Source organism: Mixophyes fleayi, chromosome 7 (assembly GCF_038048845.1).
Source record: "Mixophyes fleayi isolate aMixFle1 chromosome 7, aMixFle1.hap1, whole genome shotgun sequence".
In the NCBI taxonomy this organism is placed as follows: domain Eukaryota; kingdom Metazoa; phylum Chordata; class Amphibia; order Anura; family Limnodynastidae; genus Mixophyes; species Mixophyes fleayi.
This window is the reverse complement of record NC_134408.1, coordinates 86,863,340-86,885,328: the sequence shown is the minus strand read 5'-3', so window position 1 is coordinate 86,885,328 and position 21,989 is coordinate 86,863,340. Positions and strand designations below refer to the sequence as shown.

General features: G+C 38.7%; 1 protein-coding gene across 3 annotated transcripts; it reads left to right on the top strand.

Moving 5' to 3' along the window:
* The first annotated feature begins 447 nt into the window (after positions 1 to 447).
* On the top strand, positions 448 to 20,197 carry LOC142097852 (ADP-ribosylhydrolase ARH1-like). 3 transcript variants are annotated; one of them, XM_075180058.1, is made up of 4 exons: positions 448 to 522; positions 3,861 to 3,960; positions 16,151 to 16,511; positions 18,473 to 20,197. In XM_075180058.1, the coding sequence occupies exons 1-4, from the start codon at positions 484 to 486 to the stop codon at positions 18,867 to 18,869; spliced, it is 897 nt and encodes a 298-aa protein (XP_075036159.1). In that variant the 5' UTR covers positions 448 to 483; the 3' UTR covers positions 18,870 to 20,197. The 3 variants fall into 3 exon arrangements, with proteins under 3 accessions (XP_075036159.1, XP_075036157.1, XP_075036158.1); XM_075180056.1 differs by having other exon boundaries at positions 3,861 to 4,218; XM_075180057.1 differs by lacking the exon at positions 448 to 522 and adding an exon at positions 2,496 to 2,560 and having other exon boundaries at positions 3,861 to 4,218.
* The last annotated feature ends 1,792 nt before the right edge of the window (positions 20,198 to 21,989 follow it).

Sequence of the window (21,989 nt, the reverse complement as noted above, 5' to 3'; positions counted from 1 at the left end):
TGCAGGGGTACATCATTCTCCAACCTCTGATCTTGGGGATTGGGGTGAATTGGGGGTGTAGTGTTGATAATTATATGATAGCTTGCATCTCTTAAGCGTCTCATTTGGTACTACCATGCAAAGACGAGATTTTGTTTAGTGGGACAAGATATTTAAATAAAACAGTTTTTACTACAAAAAAACAAAACTGCTCTTTCTGTCACAGAAATAAAATAAAGTTCACTGAGATACACTAACAAATAAAAACGTTACTATCAGCAAATGCAATTATATGTATGGTCGCAAAGCTGCAAAGAAGACCGTCATTAAGGAGTTAAAGTGCAAACTACATCCGATCATGAAGGCGTTAATATCAGAAGCTACAATGCTACATATGAGTTGGGGGAAAGTTTCACAGCATTTCCTTCTTGTACCCACTAGGGGGAGCTGTGTAATATCCTGGTGACATACTGTAACGATGACAGCACTGCTTTCATTTTCTATATGAGTGTCAGCAGGGACAGAGTTAGAAGCTTGTTTCTGGTAAGTACTTTATATTAGATTAAATGTTGTTTTGTACACTGTCATTATTGTACAACTAAGGTCATGAGATGTCCTTTCCAACCTTATAGACTATGGAAATCGGAGGACAATGGTGAGAAAAGAAACCAGTTACAATGTAAATTTACATGAGAGCCATGGTGACTCTACATTGCAGAGTACATACTTTGGTTATTTATTCTGTGGTTCTTTATAATTATTAGCAGTTTGTATGTAGAGGTAGAAATATTTTTGTTTATTTTCGGAACAGCCAACATCTTGTAGGACACACCCATACTAAGAAAAGTGTTTCTACATTGTGCTTTATAATGCTGCAGAGCCTCTGTCGATTACAGTCACATCCATTAGTACCAGTTATTAGTAATTATCTCAAGCTTCAGTTATAAATGTCAGCTTTGATGTAAAGATTGTGTATTTGTTATTTGTTTTTTACAGTTATCTTTGTATTTTGTGCAATATACACAATGTTATATGCTAAACTGAGCAGGTATGGGGCACACCATATTGTAGGCCAGAGGCAGAACTACTGTGGGTGTGTAGCAGTTACTGAGTCCATAAATGGGGGGGCTAGGATATGAGATGGGGCGGCTAAGTAATGCTGGTCAAGCAGCAATAATGAGACCGTGTCCATTATACAAAAACAATAAAAACACAAAATAAAAAACAGACACAATTGTGAAATAAACTTTATTTGAATAAAATAATCCAGATTCACAAAATACTTGTACACACAGACACAAATATATATTGCATATATCCCTCCCTTCCTGCTGCGGGTCGCCTGGTGGCCACCCCTTTATCTTGCTTGTCCATTTTTAATAGGGATCTCAGGTCCATAAGAGATATTTTAAACCTGAACTGTCTGGTATAAAACAGAGAAGTGGCACAATTTTAAGCACACATTTGTGTCACAGTTGACACAAGGCTGTAATCCACCTCTGATACCCTCCCACAGAATTTAAACAGGGTTGTGTACTAACACCTGATGAGAGACATCCCGACATGAGTTACCCCGACATTTTAAGTGCAAAGCGTGGGATCCCCGACATTGGGGTAAATGTATCAATATGCGGGTTCTTCAACACCCGCGTGTACAGCCTCTTCCGCGATTAAATTTAAAACGGCGCTGCATTGTAAAGGGAAGTTAACCCTTTAGAATGCAGCGCCGCTTGAAATTTAATCGCGGAAGAGGCTGAACATGCGGGTGTTGATGAACCGGCATATTGATACATTTACCCCATAGTGTCCATATCAACTGTTTAAAAAAAATGACTTCTAATAATTTCGAGGCTTAAACATGCAGGCAGCAGGGAATGACGTTACTTTCAACACCGACACTAATCTTCCTACACTTAAAGGTGCAATGGAATCAGACGCCACCTTTGCATTATAGAAGCCTTCCTACGAAACATTGTAGAGGTGGTGCCTGTTTCCATTGCGCCTTTAAGTGCAGGAAGATTAGTGTCGGTGTTGAAAGTAACGTCATTCCCTGCTGCCTGTATGTTAAAGCCTTGGAATTATTAGAAGTCATTTTTTTAAACAGTCGATATGGACACTATGTCGGGGATCCCACGCTTCGCACTGAAAATGTCGGGGTAACTCATGTCGGGCTGACCATCATCAGGGATATGAGTACCACCGATTCAAACACTTACAATGTGTTATTGTGAAGCGAGAAACTATAGACTGTCATTATTAAGTTTTCTAAATCTACATTTTCTCATTATTGTAAACAGGCTTTCCACTAGTTATTTGCTCTCACAATAGATATGGACATGGTATAAAAGAAGTTTATTATCATGTATCTACTGACAGACAATTACCATACACTGTGCCCAGAGACAGCAGTCAGATCTGAGATTAGAGAGTAAGGACACTCTGCATGTGTCAGGAAGGGCAGGTCTTATTTTAGCAAAATGTGAGACATACATAAGCCGAGTGTGACCACAAATAGAGGACACTAGGATATCAAGGAAACTCTGCCTGATCTCCAATGAAGAGGACAGTGTTTACACTTCTGGTACTTATAGTGAACTCTTCTGTTAAATGTGTCTCTGATCATGTCTTTCTACACAATTGCATATAACCGGCATAGGCAACATAGGGCTCTCCAGCTGTTGTGGAACTCTTAGATCCGGAATTCTCTGCTGGAAATCAAAGATCCACAACAAATGGACAGTGAGAGTTTATGTACTTTTGGCTTAGTTTATTTGACACATTTAAGACTTTCTTTTTTGTTTTTGTTTGTTTAGTGTATTGAAATAAACTTATAGTTTGCGGTGACAGTTAACGGTCCCATGCCTACATGTAAATATATTTTAATATACGGTATTGCTCATTTCATAGTGTCTGACTTACAAGTGGCCAAATGGTTACTACAGAACTAGAATGTATTCTATGTAACTACAGTTATATAAATAAGCTATTTTGTTGCTGCCATGTATCCATCTAAAACTGAAATATTAACACTTATTCATATGATAACATATTCCTGATATAAATCCATTCTTATTTTCTGCATTCATGATTGATTATTTGCATGTGCATATTAGTAAATAGACCACAGACCAAAACAGACACCATATTTCTGGCTGATCATTGCACATGGAAGGAAAACAAAGTTGCACCTACACAAACACAAATATATTGAGAGTTTAGTAAGTAGTTTTGGGGCTTCCTTTTAATAAAAAGGCAACAACACTGTGCTTACTTTTGTTGCTATACCCTTATGACAAGCAAGTAAAGAAACACCCCTCTATCCTCACCTTCTTAGGCATTCTTTGCAATCGCTCCGTCATGCCTAAAGGCAGTTTCACATATATGTCTTAGAATACAACAGTTTCCCAACCAGGACATTGTGACAATCTGAAGTGATAAAACAGTTTTGCAGTGTGACATTTACATAAATTGGATACCATGCTCCTCTATCACACAACAGTTCTTTAACATAGTGCAGCTTTTTCCATTCTCCGTTCACACACTTTAGTGTCCATCATGTAGCATGCAGTGTGAATGCTCAGTTTGTGTCACTAGTGTAGATACACTGTATACCTGGAGTTTTTCACTAGCGTGGTACAATTATACAGTAGTTTCCAATCAGCTACCAGTCAGATGTTTACTTTTATTAGACTCATTTGTATGATTAAAGTTTATTGCAGATTAGTTGCTATCATTTATTCCACTTTTGTATTATATTAGTAATCCTTATTATTCAGTTCCTTTCTGACAGCCACCTATATTAATTTACTCTGTCGTATTAGTTTGACATATGGTAAATATACATAATGGACTGTGTAATATGTTATCTTTCTCTTTTTTAGCTTTTGTTTGCTGTATTGTTCTATAACCCCTTCTTCAGAAGTAGCATGTGCTCTGGACTAGAGGAAAACTATGTGGCCGGCATGGTGCTCAGTGGAACAGGTGATGCCCTGGGTTACAATAATAGAAACTGGGAATTCTGTAGAAGTGGACCTAAGATCCGTGCTGAACTGGACAAGCTGGGAGGAGTAAAGAATATAGATGTAGAAAAGTGGATAGTGAGTGATGACACTGTGATGCACATTGCCACAGCTGAGGCATTGGTGGAAGCAGGGAAAAATATAGAGCCTGCCAACCTGTATCCACTGCTAGCAAAGAAGTACAAAGAATGTATGGATGATATGAACGGAAGAGCTCCCGGTAATTTTAACATAAATATTTCACATATGACATAAATGTATACTCTATCAGAACATATATATATAAATATATATATATATATATAAGTTAACCCGTGCATGATACTCATGCATTCTAGTCAAATCAAGCTACTTAAGGTGTTAAAAAGGTCCTTGTCATGCATTTGGGCCATAGCCCAGGCCTTAACCACCAACCACTCCCCACTGTCACCCCCGGCAACCACCAACCACTCCCAATTGTCACTTCTCCTTCAAGAAATATATGTATATTTTTTTTAAATCTTTATAAACACTTTTAACAATGAACAAATTAAATTAACAAATTAAAAACATCTTAGTATACCAAATTTCAGCCCTTTCTGAATTTGTTTTTCCACACACACTAATAATTTAGTAGGTCAGTGTATAACTCCGCCCAGCAGGTGGCGCTACAGCTTGGTTTTATTTTTTCCACACACAGACAGACTAACACACGCCACTAGACATTTATATTATAGATATATATAATCGTCAGGTATTTATATAGCGTTACTAATTCAACAGCACTGTACAGAGAATTCACATCAGTCCCTACCCAATTGGAGTTATAGCTTACAGTCTAATTTCTCTAACATTCACACATACAGAGAGACTAGGGTCAATTTGATAGCAGAAAATTAACCTAATTGTATGTTTTTGGAATGTGGGAGGAAACAGGAGCACCTGGACTAAACCCGCGCAAACACGGGGAGAACATACAAAAGCCACACAGATAAGGCCATGGTCAGGATTGAACTCATGACTCCAGTGCTGTGAGGCGGAAGTGCTAGCCACTAAGCCATGCAGTGGAACACAAGGTTAAGATTGAACAATGTGCAGTCATGGCCAAAAGTTTTGAGAATGACACAAATATTGGTTTTCACAAAGTTTTCTGCTTCAGTGTTTTTAGACCTTTTTGTCAGATGTTGCTATGGTATACTGAAGTAACATTACAAGCATCTCATAACTGTCAAAGTCTTTTATTGACAATTACCTTAAGTTTATGCAAAGAGTCAATATTTGCAGTGTTGACCCTTCTTTTTGAAAACCTCTGCAATTCACCCTGGCATGCTGTCAATCAAGTTCTGGGCCACATACTGACCGATGGCCACCCATTCTTGCCTAATCAATGCTTGGAGTTTGTCAGAATATGTGGGTTGTTGTTTGTCCACACGCCTCTTGGGGATTGAACACCAGTTATCAATGCGATTAAGGTCTGGGGAGTTTCCTGGCCATGGACCCAAAATTTTGATGTTTTGATCCCTGAGCCACTTAATTATCACTTTTGCCTTAAGGAAAGGTGCTCCATCATAGTGGAAAGGGCATTGTTCATCGGCAAACTGTTCTTGGATGATTGGGAGAAGTTGCTTTTGGAGGATGTTTTGGTACCATTCTTTATTCATGGCTGTGTTCTTCGGCAAAATTGTGAGTGAGCCCACTCCATTGGTTGAGAAGCAACCCCACACATGAATGGTCGCAGGATGCTTTACTGTTGGCATGACACAGGACTTATGCTAGCGCTCATCTTTCCTTCTCCGGACAAGAGTTTTTCCAGATGCCCCAAACAATCTGAAAGGGGATCATCAGAGAAAATGACTTTACCACAGTCTTCAGCAGTCCAATCCCTGTACCTTTTGCAGAATATCAGTCTGTGCTTTGCACTGGTGGTGCCCCACTTTCTCAGCTGAATCAACTTTAGGAGACGTTCTTGGGTGCCCTGAAGCCTTCTTCACAACTATTGAACCTCTCTCATTGAAGTTCTTGATGATCTGATAAATAGTTGATTTAGGTACAATCTTACTAGCAGCAATATCCTTGCCTGTGAAGCCCTTTTTGTGCAAAGAAATGATGACTGCATGTGTTTCCTTGCAGGTAACCATGGATAACAGAGGAAGAACAATGAGTTCAAGCACCACCCACCTTTTAAAGCTTCCAGTCTGTTATTCTAACTCAATCAGCATGACAGAGTGATCTCCAGCCTTGTCCTCGTCAACACTCTCACCTGTGTTAACGAGAGAATCACTAACCTGATGTCAACTAGTCCTTTTGTGGTCGTGCGGAAATGCAGTGGAAATGTTGTTTTTGCGATAAAGTTCATTGTCATGGCAAAGAGGGACTTTGAAGTTAATTGCAATTCATTCACTCTTCATGACATTCTGTAGTGTATGCAAATTGCCATCATAAAAACTGACGCAGCAGACTTTGTGAAAAATAATATTTATGTAATTCTCTAAGCTTTTGGCCATGACTGTATCTACTCCATTTATGAATGTGTCAATTTTATGCTTCATTTGTCAGTTAATTCATAATAATATATAATCTTTAATCGTATGTATAAACCAGTGAGGAATGTGTTTAGCATTTTAGGTGTATTTGACATTTAAAACATAAATGTGATGATTTTTGATGTCGGGTTGTGAGCTGAAATGCTTTCAATGCTTATATCTAAGTCTGCAACTCATTAATTTTAGTTGTTGTTCTCTAGGGTGTGAGAACCAGTTCTTTAAGTTTTTTTTGTATTTGTCTGTGGTGCCACTGTGAATAGCAATTTGAAATGGCTCTGGTTGAGCGCTTGAACAAACCTCCAGTCAATTATTATACCCTTTATCTAACACACAAATGGTGCATATTGATATTTGTTTAGTCTTCTCTTGTTTTCAATTATATTTTTGTTATGCGACATTAATGCAGTTTAACGCGTCTAAATAGAACTTCATACTATTTCCATTCATGTGAATGAATATGGTTAATCTCATGCATCTGAATGCAATCAGCAATGCGCCTGCCAAACAAGTACAGTACAGTCCGACTCAATCGCACAGACGGCAAGCTTTGTGGCAATTTGTTTCATATCTTGGGATCCATTTCATGCAATGTAGCCTAGCCCACTGAAAACACAGCAAGTAGAATTTGGCTTTATAAATGTGCTATATAGAGCATCATGCTCTGTACTGTGTTTACACAACTTCTGATTCCATTTAGTGAACTTATTTTTATCTTATATAATAGAAAATGCCTCAAAATATGTGTGCAGGGTTCCCTATATGAAATTCAAGTTAATACAGTTCATCCAGCTTGTTTAAGGTGCACCTGTCTTTCCCACATAAAAACTATGTTTTTGTCTGAAAAAAACTTTTTATTTTATCTTGATTGATGAGAACTATCCTCCTCTTATTACATCTTGCTTGAGTTTTTTATTTTGCTTTGTTTTTAAATTTAGATTTTTGTAGATATTTTTATGCAAGAGTAATAGTAAGGGAGGGTTAATCAATTTTTAAATCTTTAAAATATTTTCAAATATGAGTTTTCTGTACAGCACTGCGGAATCAGTGGCACTATATAAATAAATGGTGATGATGTTGAAATAGTGTTTACAAAGGGTTGAGAAACCATAGAGACACATTGTGTATATATAGCAATAAAAGAGAAGAGAAACCACAGAGACACATTGTGTATATATAGCAATAAAAGAGAAGAAAGAGGTACACGTTGGTTTCAAACAGCCAGAAATTAGGGTCCAGAATTTTAATCCATTAGAGCTCCATCTTATGAATAATTTTGCATATCATGGAGCATATATATAATATTTTATTGTTGTCTGAGATTTGCTATGTTTTTAGTAGTGTTGAAGGTTTAATTGGTCATGGGTAAAGCTTAGTTGGAGTGTGTCTCTGTGCCTTCATGACAGCGGATGACTTAGAGGTGAAGGAGGAATTGTAGTGTTGAAGTTAAGGGTGAGGAGCTGGTCTGTAGGCACATTTGGTAATTAGGTAGATGCTATCTATCATTTTGATAATTAAGCTAGGTGCGTTGAGAGGAAGAAGAGACCTCAAAGTACATTGTTCATAATAGTCAGGTGATCATAAAGCTATTTGGAGAATTGTGTAGGATACTTGTGATGTGTTCCATCGTATACTCTTACTGTATCTTATTTATAAAAGAAGGGATGCCTGGGTGTTTTCAATGTGCATCCATTTGGCATTTTGTTGCATATAATATATGCCAAATTAATTTCTGTGTGTGCTTTAGCATATCTATAATAGGCCAGGGGAGTTAGGAATATAGAGGTGAATCTGGTATGCGGGCATTTGTTATATCTAGGATAAGATTATGTAGATGTCAACTAGACCATCATAGGGCAATTCCAGCAAATGTGGGACAGGGTGCTCACCCCTCTGCAGGACCTCTGGCATTTGTCGGAGGTCTTCTGCTTTATATGAATGGAGCACAAACCAGCACTTTATGTAAATTCAGCACTTGATGTACATTACCCCCCCACTGCATTTAGTCTTGCAGTATTTGCCATACACATTTCATGTCCTTTCTGTAGTTTTATAGTATAATATTACATTAATGTGCGTGTTATCTGACTTAAAACTATTTTCTCCAATGATACATTTCACTAATTTAGCCCGTTTTTATATATATATATGTGTTTTCTTTTTGTATTAGTTACATATATTCAGTAAATAAACTGCAATCTTTAACTTTATACCGTGATTACCAGATGTTATACTTTACAAATACTCATTTTAATCAGGGAAATCCACTTTTGTTCAGCTCCCTGCTATCATACCTCCTCCACCTGGGTAACTAATAGGGGGTCTCTTGCCCTGCTCACTCCTCCGTTATCTGACGCCAGGAGTGGTGCTCACAGCACGAGGAGAGGGAGTTTATCCATGGTCCTCCCATGGTGCTTCTTAGAGCACTTCTAATGGAGAAGGAGAGGCATAGATGGACTCCCTCTTGACCAGACTCAAAACTCACAAATTATGCTGAATTTTGCCTAATGCATTTAATACTAGTGACTCTGCAATTCGCTGTAAATTGTAAGTTGGAATCAGTAAATCATGATTCACATTTGCTACCTAGCTGTGTCAGCAGTACTGCAGCATTTCCTGATCTATCATCACCATCAGTTATTTATATAGAGCCACTAATTCCGCAGCGCTGTACAGAGAACTCATTCACATCAGTCCCTGCCCCATTAGAGTTTACAGTCTAAATTCCCTAACATACTCATACACACACACACACACACACACACACACACACACACACACACACACATACATACACACACACATACACTCTAAGGCCAATTTTGATAGCAGCCAATTAACCTACTAGAATGTTTTTGGAGTGTGGGACGAAACCGGAGCACCCGGAGGAAACCCACGCAAACACAGGGAGAACATACAAAGATATATCTTCTCACATTTGCTTTTACATACTAATTACTTAACCATATAGACAAACTCTAATGGAGAAAAGTAGATTTGTAGGGAAAAAAATAATAATTTTACAAATTGTCCTTATCTTCACTTCCTGGATAACAAATTTGTGAATTATTTATAATATCAACTCTAACATTTTTATTTTGTTATATTTGTATTGGCAACATAGGCTTTTGTATGTCCATGATATATACTTTCAATAGCCGTGTTATTTGTTGTAGAGCTGTGAAAGTGTTTGTTTCCCTAATTCATTGCTGTCGAAATAGACACCTAAATAATTATCACATCTAGAGATCCATTTGTTTTTAAAATACAGTGGCAAAAAATTGTTTCTGCACTTGTCATTAGGGCCTTTGGCTTTATACATACCCAGGCAATATATCATGATGTCTCCACTAGGGCCCAGGGTGCTCACAGTGCTTCTGCCAATCCTAGAGATGTTATAGTCATGCTCAGAGAGATGATGAGGATGGAGATAAAATTAATAATGGGATAGCAGAGCGTGCCAGGGCTGGTAGTTTTTTCATCACATAACCTTATAAGCAAATGTCAAAATTTTTTCAATCCATGAAATTCAAGCTATATATTATTGGAATGGCCAGACATCACTGCAAGCTGACAGTTGTTAGCTTAAACAGTATTTGGAGTGCCATGAATAACATAGCAATGGCAAAGTGCATAGTGTGTGAAAAAAGAGTGAGTCAAGGTCAGCAGGGAACAAAGTTTAGAACCTCTGCCCTTATCCATGATATGGGATGGTATGATTGTCTCCTTTGGGAAAAAGCACCTGAAATCCAGATTGCAGTTCAAACAATGAAGTTGAATATTTCATTTGTACAACTAGCATTGTTGTCCTTGCTGATGATGGTGATTGTGATGGTGTAGATGATCATCATTATGGAAAATAACTTGCATCAAATTCCACACAGAAAAAGGGAATTTTATATGGTGTGTACTATGTGCCATTAATTACACTAAAACGTATTTTTATGGATTAAAATCGCTTTTATTTGCCATGCACATAATAATAATAATAATAATAATGAAAATAATAAAAGAAAAAGCAGCTAAATAAAATAAAAGACAGTGTTGAAAGTATAGAAATTTTATGAAATTAAAATTGACTCACCTTTAATATCACGTATTTGCATAGATGCCTTCTTATATTGATAAGAATATTGTTTGAGGGTTAAGTAATCATTTATAATAGAGGAACATAGTGAAAAGTGAAGACATAGATACTGTTAATCATCTTATGGTCAATTGTTAATATTGACGCATGATGTCACGGAAATGGATTTTCCATTCTGCAGTGTTGTGTATCATATCTGACTTCTTGTGTGTTTTAAAGAAAATTACCAATTTGCTGCTATAATTCTTTAGATATCTGTTTTAATGGTATTGAAAAAAGTGATTTTAAATATGTAAAACTGATTTAACAGACACACCACATATTGTCACAATTTGTGCAATGTGCAGCATGTACATGCCAGTGAGTGTGTCTATATTTCACTAAGTCTCTGCAGCCTGATAAATTTGATAAATATGTCAGAATCAGGATTGTAATTCACAAAGATTGTGACTTTGTAAGCTCTATGAATATCTGCCTAATCGCATGGGGCCTAGGTCTTGAATGAAGAGTAGGTTGTGCCGAGTGCAATGACGGAAAAGTTGATGCTTTCGGCCCAGCTGGAATGTGTGTGAATTCTAGAGTGGGGCGAGTAATGTGTAGTCAGAGCGCAATTGGTAAGTGCGTGTGGCTGTGTCCCATATAGAAAGGTTAGAATTTGACCGTGGGTATGTGGGAAATTTCTTTAGGTCTCTGGTTTGGGAGTGTCCATAAAAAGGAATATGGTGAGTAGTAAGCTAATAAATCCGATTCAATGTACATCCATACTCTGTGGTGTGGGGAGTGCCAGGCCACACACTTAGAAAGGTGAGTAGCTATATAATATTCTACAGGTGGGGGACTTCCCGACCTCCCAACGTCTGGTGTTTCTGTAGGATCCTCATACGACTTCTGGGTTTACATCCTGCCCAAATAAATTTTGTTATCTATTGTTGCAGGTTTCTCAGAGCATGAGTGGGGACATGGATAGGGACGGTCTGCCAGATATAGAGTAGTCTCAGTAGGACGTTCATTTTAACGCCATTTAACGCATTTATATGCCAAAACCAAGGGATAAGGGGGTAAATGTATCAACCTCCGGTTTCTTCAACTCCCGCGAGTTCGGCGTCTTCGCAGCTTAAATGTAAAGCGGCGCTGCCTTGTAAAGGGAAATACTTTCATGAATGGCTTCTTCTCTATTAGTTTCTTTGTCTATTGTGTATGAGTAGGGCAGTGCCTCTGCGCTTGGCGTCTGAGGTAGAATAATAAGCATGAGGATATTGTTTAGAGGCTAAAGAGAGGTGAGGTGTCTTGAAATGTGTTTCCTGGAGAAGGATGATATCTGGGTCGAGTCTAAAGAACTATTGGAGGGCCATGGTGCGTTTTGTTGGAGAGTCAAGGCCGTTGATATTTAGGGACAAAAGTTTCATCATCATGGCGGATATTGAGGGTGGAGTTCTTGTTCAGATAGGGAGGAGGTTGGTTTCTGCAGTGTTAGTAGGGCAAAGTGGGGGGGGGGGCACTGGGAAAGGCAGAGGTGAGGTAAGGGGAGCGACCCTGTGTCCTAAGTGGACATCAGGTCCTGGTTCAAAAGGAGCAAGTTCACAAGGGGGACTCTCCTTTAGGTTGGGGGCGGTGGCCAGTCGCGAGCGGAAGGTGTGTGCGCAGCATGAGCTAAATGTGGGGTGGGAGCGAGAGGAGAATATCAGCAATGCAAAACATATACAGTTGAAACAGGTGAAAATATAGCACATGAACTGAAAACCATAAGTAATCTTAATAAGAACAAGAATGAGGGCCTATAGGCGGTTGGGTAATATGAGCGAGATTTGCCATATCAAGACTTGGAACCCCAGGTGGTCGCTTGATGAGGGGGCGGCACAGTGAGATCTGTGGCTCCGAGAGGGATAATCCAGACAAACATCTCAAGGTTAAGTAGAGAAATCTAAATCAAGATTCTAAGTATGTATAGTATCAGAAAGATTTACATCTATGGGAGTAAAAGTCATTGTTATGAAGTGGGTGAACCTAAACCTGTGAGATATGGCTGCTGGAGATCTGCGGGTCTAAAGTCTGTGTCTGAACCTCAGATTGTTGCTACTCCGAAGTGGGGGCCGGTTATCAAGTAGAGGCAGCTGGGGCAGCGGGACGTTGATCCGATGAGGCCTCTGGTAAGAGTCCAAGGGCTAGATCTACTAAAGGGCAGTTTGCTAAAACCGCCGCTTTTCGGCTATTTTTCCGGCGGTTTTGAAACCGCCGGTTTTACTAAAGCCCAAACCGTCAAAATAGCCACAAATGACATTTTTCAAAACCACCACTTTACAAACCACCATCCCGATTTTAACAATGATAAACATACAAACAGCCAGATTTACTAAGCTTGGGTTTTCAAAACCGCTGCAAAACAGCTATCCAAATGGCCAAAATAAAAGAAGTGGTCGTGAATGGCGAGATTGTTCAAACTGCATGTTGTTGATCTATTTTGCCATTCAGAAGATAAGAAAAAGCACCGTTGACATTTAAAATATTTGGAAAATCATTATTTCTTGATAAAGGGACAAAATTAATTTAATATTAGCTTATGGGGGAATTTTTTTTTTTATATATTTTTTTAAAGGGACACTATTATAGCATTATATTATGTGGGAAATGTGAATATATAATATTAGCTGATTGTTAATGGTGGATATAATTATTTATATTGCATAATTTGTCATTTCATATTGTCCGAATAATATAAAAATTAAATAATTTTATCCCCTTAATATAATGATTTTTTTTCCCCCTCATAAGTTGTTGTTTAATTCATTTTGCCCCTTCATCAATAAATAATGATTGCAAATCTAATTAAATGACAATGGTGCTTCTCTTATGTTCTCAATGGCAAAATAGTTCAAACAACATGTTTAAGCTATCCAACCATTCTGAAGCAGGAATTAAAACTGTCCTGTGCTGTCTTTTGGATAGTGGTTTTGATGGCGGTTTAGCTTTTTCAATCCACCATACATCGCCAGTCATTTTAAATTGAAGCCTAATGCCGCCCTATAGTAAATGCGGCGGTTTGGACCACTATACCACCAGTGATGGTTGGTGGTTTCAAACCACCACCAAACTCGATTCTTAGAAAATCGTTTAAGAAGATCTAGTCCCTGTTTCGGTGTCTTTAAAGAGTGGTTGGGGGCCATCTTTGGTAATGGTAAGTTGAAACAGGAAACCCTGTATTTTACCGAATGATTATGCAGTGCCTTGGTAACTGTCATTAAGTCTCTGAATTTTTGAGAATAGAAGGTGCTAAATGTTGGTAGAGCTGCACTTGAGATCTGGCGTAAGTGACACAGAAACCATGAATTATTATTTTGCTTTAAAGTAATGAAAGCGGATAACCACATCCCTTGGGGGTTGGTCTGAAGATGGCTTGGGATGAAGCGCTCTGTGTGCCTTAGTCCAGATGGAGTCGGTCTTTGGACGAGTCAGGCAGCAAGTGTTTAAATAGTTCCTCAAGATATTGCGGGATGGCTTCCGGGGTGACAGTGCACGGAATATTTTTGATTTTTATATTTTTGCACTGATTTTGATTCTCCATATCTTCAAGATGATCTTTGAAAGTATCAAGTTCAGTTCGCAATCCAGAGATCTCCGCATCGGTGACTTGTTGATGCTAATAGACCACGTCAAGCTGATTTTCCGCAGTATTTGTGCGAGCGCCCAGTTCAGCTATGTCAGTACGTAGTTCTGAAACTATCGCCTTCACTTCAGGCTGGAAAGTTTTGGTTACAATTACGATGACATCATTAGCTGTGAGTGGCGAGAGCACAACTGAAGCCTCATCTGAGTCTGAGCCCATATCTGTGGAGTCTGCTGTAGACTTGGAGGGTGCGCCAGCTTTCTCTAACACTTTGATGATTGTGTGTTTGGGCGTAGCAGATGCCTTTTTATGACAATGTGACATTTTAAGAAATCAGACTGCATCAGATATATGTTGTGGAGGTCTGTGTCAAGGGTGTAGTGTACCCCAGCGGATGACGAAACTTCTCAGTACGGTTCAGTAGTTCAGGTAAGTAGTGTTAGCACATAGGATTATACAGGCTCTCCCCTCTCGCACAGCAACCTCATTTGGAACGGATCATGGTTGCCTCATACACAGATTAAAGAAAGTTATATGAGCAGGCATTGTGCTAGAAACTTAGCGGTATCCAGCTCATGTGTTGTCTGTGGAAAGAATCTCTATGCTAAGAATTGGTAATGTGCAACTGTATCCACAAGGTGGCAGCAGGAGTGCAGGGCTGCTGCAAGATAATGATGCGGGTGAGGAAAAAGATGCAGCATGTACGAAGTCTTTTACTGTGAGGCAGGGAGAAAGGCTTGGTAACTGCCAAAGATATAAGTGTTAATAATAGTAGTTAGGCAGGTAGGTATTAGATAACCAGGGCAGGCGCCTAGGGAGCATAAAGACTTTTTCTTTTTGTGGAGCACATACCTTCCCAGAGTGATGATGGTACGTGATAACTCAGTGTTACTGCAGATAGTACTGATATGGGAAACCTGTATGCTGAGTGGGGAATGTCAAGGGACTGCTCCTGCTGTGGGGTCTCGTATCCAATATGGCGCCCAATGGAGCACTAGTCAGACATATCAGGTTCCAGCGTTTCCAGAGTCGGTTTTAGCACTAAAGTGCTAAACTGTGTGTAGTAGTGTGTGTGGCGACCAGCGTGATTGTAGTCTGCAACTGTCACAGTGGCGCAGTTAACAGTGCTTTCTCCGCTTCTCATGTGTACCTGCATCGGTCGCCTTATTTCTGCTCTGCAGCCGGCACCAGTGCAGGAGGTTTGCAGTTGTCAATAACAGGTGCCACTAGGGAGGTCACGTTGTCCGGCGGCTGTGTGGCATAAACAGTCTGAGGCAGAGAGACTTCGAGTGGAATTGTGGGACTGCCATGTTTTTTTCTGCCACTTGACCCTGCTGCCCACAGTGAACCCATCCAATAGCTTTGGGGCAAATAGGAGGCAGTTTACCTCTAGAATCTATTTTTGGGGCTCAATGTGTAGGGAGCTCCAGAAGAGCATGTCTTGTTCAGATGTCGGCTAAGCCACACACCCCATAAACTTATTTTTTAATGGCTTACAGGCAACATTTGTGTGAGTTGTACTACAAAAACGGAGGAGCCTGGGAAAAATTGTTTCAGCATGCAATCCTTGGGACTCCATTATACGGTAGGATTAGGCCAGAGAAATCTTAACATGTAAACAAGGATTTCTGCTACAATAGGATGCTCACTATATTGGTCACCAAAATGCTGCCTTGTAGAAGTCACTAAAGAAGGCTCTTCATTAAATATTGGTCACATGTTGCTGATTGTATTTAAATTATAGTTCTTTGCAATATCATTTTTGCCTATATTTCAATGGCTGGTTAAAAACACACTCATAGTTATGAACACACCCACTCTTTTATATTTGGCACTTAGTTATGCATTACTGTCACTATAATAATAATTAAATAATTGCTGTAGTTATTGACACCTATGCCTGTTATATACTAAACCAGTATAGCTAATGTCTGACTGTATACAGGTGACACCTGCGTTTCCAGTGCTTACAGGCTAAATCCTGAGGTCCCAGATGGATGGATGATCCCATTTCACAAATCTGCAGGAGGTTGCGGTGCAGCCATGCGAGCAATGTGCATTGGGTTGAGGTTTCCGCACCCAGAACAGCTGGCTGACCTGATCAAAATCAGCATAGAGAGTGGTAGGATGACTCACCATCAACCTACAGGGTATCTTGGTTCATTGGCGGCTGCCCTATTCACCGCCTTCGCTGTCAATTGCAAGCCTGCACATGAGTGGGGCAAGGAATTACTAGATGTCCTGCCCAAAGCACAGGCTTATGTGATAGAAGCCGGGCGAGATGTATCGGATAATCTGGAAACATGGTAAGTTTACTTGTATAATTTATTAATTTGTGGTGATAAATATATATTTATCATTGCAGTCTTTTCTGTAAATTTCTTTTTAATTTAAAGCAACCCTATAATTAAAATATATTATGTGTTAAATAAAATAAAGCATAATACCATTAACAATGTATGTATCTGCAAAATAGTGTGTAATTTTTATTCTGTCATTTTTTTATTATGATGACTTATTGATCTTGTTCTTATTGTATGTCTATAGTGATTTGTTTGTTGTTATATTTGAAATGTTTTAATGGACAATAACAGAAATGGTGATGCATACAGACAGTGAAATTGAGAAGGCATTTCCTAATTTTCTAATTTACTAAAAAGGAAGATCATCATTACTGAGCCGTAAATATAATCAAATTTGCATAATATATTGAAACTAATGCTGAAGTATATCAGTTGCTGACCTCTGTATTCACATGTATGTACAATACACATTTTCTATGCAGTAAACTGAAATGTTGTTATGTTTGCCAATTTCTGGTCTCAAGAAGTGTCAGGGATTTCATAATCTTTCACAGTTACCTATTGGCCTACCTCTACAATCCTTAGCTCATTCACCGAATTGACACATATGTAGGTGTACTGTATATGGATTCGCAATTTACCGATCCCATAGTAATATTGGTGTAATAAAAAGTGATGATAAGGCGTTATGTCTAACTCTTTATTACTGCTGTGTTACATGTGTCATTGTTCCTCTCACCCACCAAATAAATTAATAAAACTCAGCCTCTTTGACTGCTCCATGAGGTTTTAGGTGCTCACTCGAAACAGATCACAGAAAATTAAGTTTTGTCTTCTGTGTAGGTGCCAGTTTATGCAAGAGAGTGTTTCTCAGGCAAAGTTGGTCTCTGGGAAAATGGCTGACACAGAAGTAGGTTTTTGTATATGAAAACGATAACTACTGTTTGAGTAAGAGTGCAGGAGATCAGAGACTCAAAGGCATCTTTATCTACTACCATGATAGAGACTCAATCACTCAGACCAATAATACCTGACTGATTATAAGAATTATTATTATCAGTGTGATATCAGTGTGACCATGACTTGTGTGTAGTAATCAGTGTGACTGAATATAGTGATTAGTGTGTATCTGGTGTGTGATGTCAGTGTGACCTCTGTATAGTGATCATCGTATATGATAGAGGTGATATCAATGTAACCTATGTATAGTGATCAGTATGTATCAGGTGTGTGATGGTAGGGTGACCTCTGTATAGTGATTAGGTGTTTGATATCAGTGTGACATGTGTAAATACACAAGACCCCTGAACAAATAAATACCAATTAACCATTACTTTCTATGCAGAGATCTATTGGAGAGTTAATAACAATCAGATCATTGTATGTGCTGATAACAAATTTTGCCTCGGTCCTTGGGTAAAAACAGAACACGGGTTCCCTAGTAAGCTTACCTTTGCCTGCTAAGAATGTGCCTAAGTATTGTCCTGCTTGTTACCTTCTGATGTGCTTGTCTACTTAAGATGTACTGTTGTGTGTTTTATGCTTGGTATGCGACAGTGTGTTTTGTACAGCCTAACACATTTTAGTTGGTATGCATGTAAAGTAATTACTATATGCATACCACTTACAAATTTGTAGCATACATATCAGTTGTTTTTAAAGGTCGTGGAGGGAGTTTATTTTTTGCAACCAATGGATATCTGCTCAAGAATTTTGTCTTTTGTCTAATTAGCATACTCTTGTGTATCTTTGTATGGTCAGTATGTGACTTGCACTAAGTGTTATAGTGTATACTATGTTAACTTTTGGTTGATTATGAAGCAGTGATGCAGACACATGTAAACAATAGTGTGGGTTTCCTGCATGTCCTCCCTTTCATCACTTTTAATATAATCTTTTTTCCGATATCAATAACTTAAGTGGACCATTTTATTCTGATCTGCCATCTCATTTGTGTTCTCCAGGTCTTATTTTGAAACAAAGTGGAGATGTTACCTTACAGAAAGGGGCATTTTGGATGGAAAATCTGAGCCAAAGTTCCCTGAGAAGTACAATGTTGAGGAACGAGATGATTTTTATACTTCACTCAGCTTCAGTGGATGGGGAGGAAGCAGTGGACATGATGCACCCATGATTGCTTATGATGCCATTCTTGGTTCTGGCAACAACTGGACTAAACTCTCTCACCGGGCTTTTTTTCATGGCGGGGATAGTGATTCAACTGCTGCTATTGCAGCTGCCTGGTGGAGAGCCATGTATGGATTCAAGGGTGTTCCTAAAGCCAACTACAATAAATTAGAATACAGAGAGAGACTAGAGAAGCTGGGAAGTGATCTCTACCACCTCACATTAGAGCGTTAGTGAGAACAAGTTTTCCTATTTTTAATGAAAAATAAGTTTATCAATTGATTTTCTTTCCAGAATAACGACTTCTGTAGTATACAGCAGGGCTTCTTAACCCTTTCTGGCCATGACTTCACAATCCATAGTTCAGTTTTTCATTAAAAAAAAAAGATAGTGCATTGTGATACATAAGTATCACAATAATGCAAGATGAGTGTTTTTTTACAGGGCACAGACCCCCCAAAATGAGTTGTAACATTACAAACTAGAGGGTCTGCTATTCCTTATAATGTACAAGTAATAGTTTTTGACAAAGAAAACAAACATATTAGTATTCTATTCTACTTTATGACTGCCCACTACCTGTCTACCTCGTCATGGTCAACATCTGTCTCTGAGGTAACAAAGATTAATGGCAGGCGTTAGGCGGGCTGTCATTCATTTGCATGGACATTCATCTAGTGTCAACCCAAGGGTCCAGGGAGTAGGCAGGAGCTTCCGATTGTTTGAACACAGTGGTCAGTGTTGGAGTTATGTTAAAAATGCACTTCCACATTAAGTGCTGGGTGGATGTTAGAAAAACAGTCATCACTGGGCGTGGGGACTCCTCTAGAAGGTCAGGGCTCTTTTTTACATATCTGGTGGGAGTGTCCCAAGCTGAAAGGCTTCTGACTCGCAATCCAAAATAAAATGTTTACCATCTCTCAAATATATGTTTCTCTCTCCCTTAAGTAGTTTTTACTTCCACTTCCTGTCCCCACCACTATTTTGACCTCCACATGCTAGGTAGCAGCAGATTGGACAGCATCCTCTCCACCATCTTATGGAAATGGCCTAAAAAGAGTCTGGCATTCTTCTCAGATGAAATGCATAACAAGCATTCCTAAAAATTCATTGAGGACTTTCTGTAATATCTGTAAACCTTGGGTCACTCATTTTAATGTTCATTTTCCTACATAATAAGTTAATGATTAATGCATGTCCTAATTTCATTATGTTTTTAAAAATATCAATCAATTTCACTCTTATTAGCAAATCATATTTAGCAGTTTAGATCATTATTTTGCAACATTTTATTCCCCTAATACCCCGTACTCTCCCTTCTCCCCCCTCTCTGATATCTCTCCTACTTATTCCTCCACACTGTTATCCCTTTTTCTTTTTAATCTTCCTTCCTTCTGTCTCAAAAACACAAGAAAGAAGAGTTTAATCCTATGCTTATTGTTATTTATCTGAATATTAATAGTAACACACTCTTTGTTCATGTGACTCTTCAGTGTTATCTGTTCTTGTTAATTTTGTTGCTCTCATATATTGTATTACACTATATTGAACCTTCTCAATAAAGCATTTATTAACAAAAATTACCTAGGATCTACATATTCTAGTATGCATACACATCCTCATCCACATTTGTATTTACAATATATGTTAAGATGTAGATATACTTACAGGAAATGTACTAATTGAATAACATACACTTACACATTCATCAAATCATAATACTAAATCACATTTTAATTAAACAATTACCTATAATTACAAATCTCCCCTCACACCAACACTATTAGATCTACTGTAGCCTGAATCTAATGTTAGTTATTGTGTATAATTCTCTAAAGGGTCTCCCAAATTATAAAGTAACAATAATGTGAATATAAAAACAATTGTAAAAAATGTTTCTAATTAAAAATAATAATCTTCTGTAGCCCTCTGCTTAGCCTAATAAAACTACCTCAGTCATAGTGTGTGACACACTTTCATGGATGGTGACTGTCAGATACAATAAAGGTTGCAGCAAACTTTCCCAAATGGCTCCAGCCTCCCAACATAAGGTTTTGTGAAAGCCAGTGTATTGTATAGTGCACCCATGTGCAGCGATGGTAAACACAAAAGAAGCTAAAGAGCAGATCTTTATTACTAACTCCTATGTCAGACCCTGTACAATATAAATATACAGTATTTTTTATCTACACTTCAGAGAACTAGCTGTTTGGAGTAACTATTGATGGCTTCACTAATTGCGTAAAATGATCTGGAGTAGAATCATGGAACAAGAAAGTTTTGTTTCCTATTTTTGCCTGGTTTTTTTCTGTATCATTCCCATAAGATACAACGCATACCTGCCAACAATTTACAATAATATCCAGAAAAATGTTACTGCTGAAAAGGTGCATGTCAAGTGTGGGTCAGTCTTTGTAGACAATGGTGCATGACATTTCCTATGATGTTATGTTTACTGAACTTCATTATAATGTAATGCATTTGCATTCAATAAATATTAATGTACATGGCACAGAAAATAAGGATAGTCAACAATTCAGTATGCAGGAAGAGGGGTAATTGTGCACTTGGACAGATTTGAAAATCTGGCAAATTTTTCCAGGGACAAATCTTCAAAACCTGAAACTGTCTAGAATTCTGGCCAATATGCTAAATATAAAATACACTTGTGTATTCTAGGAAATAAGTTATTGTCAGTTAAACATTCACATCACCAAAACATGAACATTGTCGCTGTCTGGAAAGGATGGAGGGGGGCCATGTAGTTGTTTGGATATGCTTATATTTTACATTATGCATTCTTTTCTTTTTATTCTAATGAGAGGAAGGAAAACTGAAAAGGGGTTGCGCTATGTGAGAGGTTTGTGCCTCCCTGACAGCTATAAACAATTATAGTTGTTAGGTCCAGTGGCGGATCCAGGGGGGAGGGGGGGGGGCGATCGGGGCAATCGCCCCACCTAGCAGACACTTGCTGCCGACGGCTGCACAGTATGTGCAGGTCCGTCCAGCCGTGACAGGCAGGGACAGTGTGCTGCCCGGCTGCTCTGATTGTGTTTAAAACACAATCAGAGCAGCCGGGCAGCACACTGTCCCTGCCTGTCACGGCTGGACGGACCTGCACATACTGTGCAGCTGTCGGCAGCCTAAACTGTTAGAAAGGGGCGGGGCCTAAATCGCCCCCCTAAATTGCCCCGGTTACAGTAGTTTTCGAGATCCGCCCCTGGTTAGGTCCACCCATGAGTGTTGTACTCTTTTGGTAAAATAATTGAGACGGAATAGGAGCAAGGGCTAGACAAGTATTATTATTATTATTAATTTTTATTTATAAGGCGCCACAAGGCGTCCGCAGCGCCG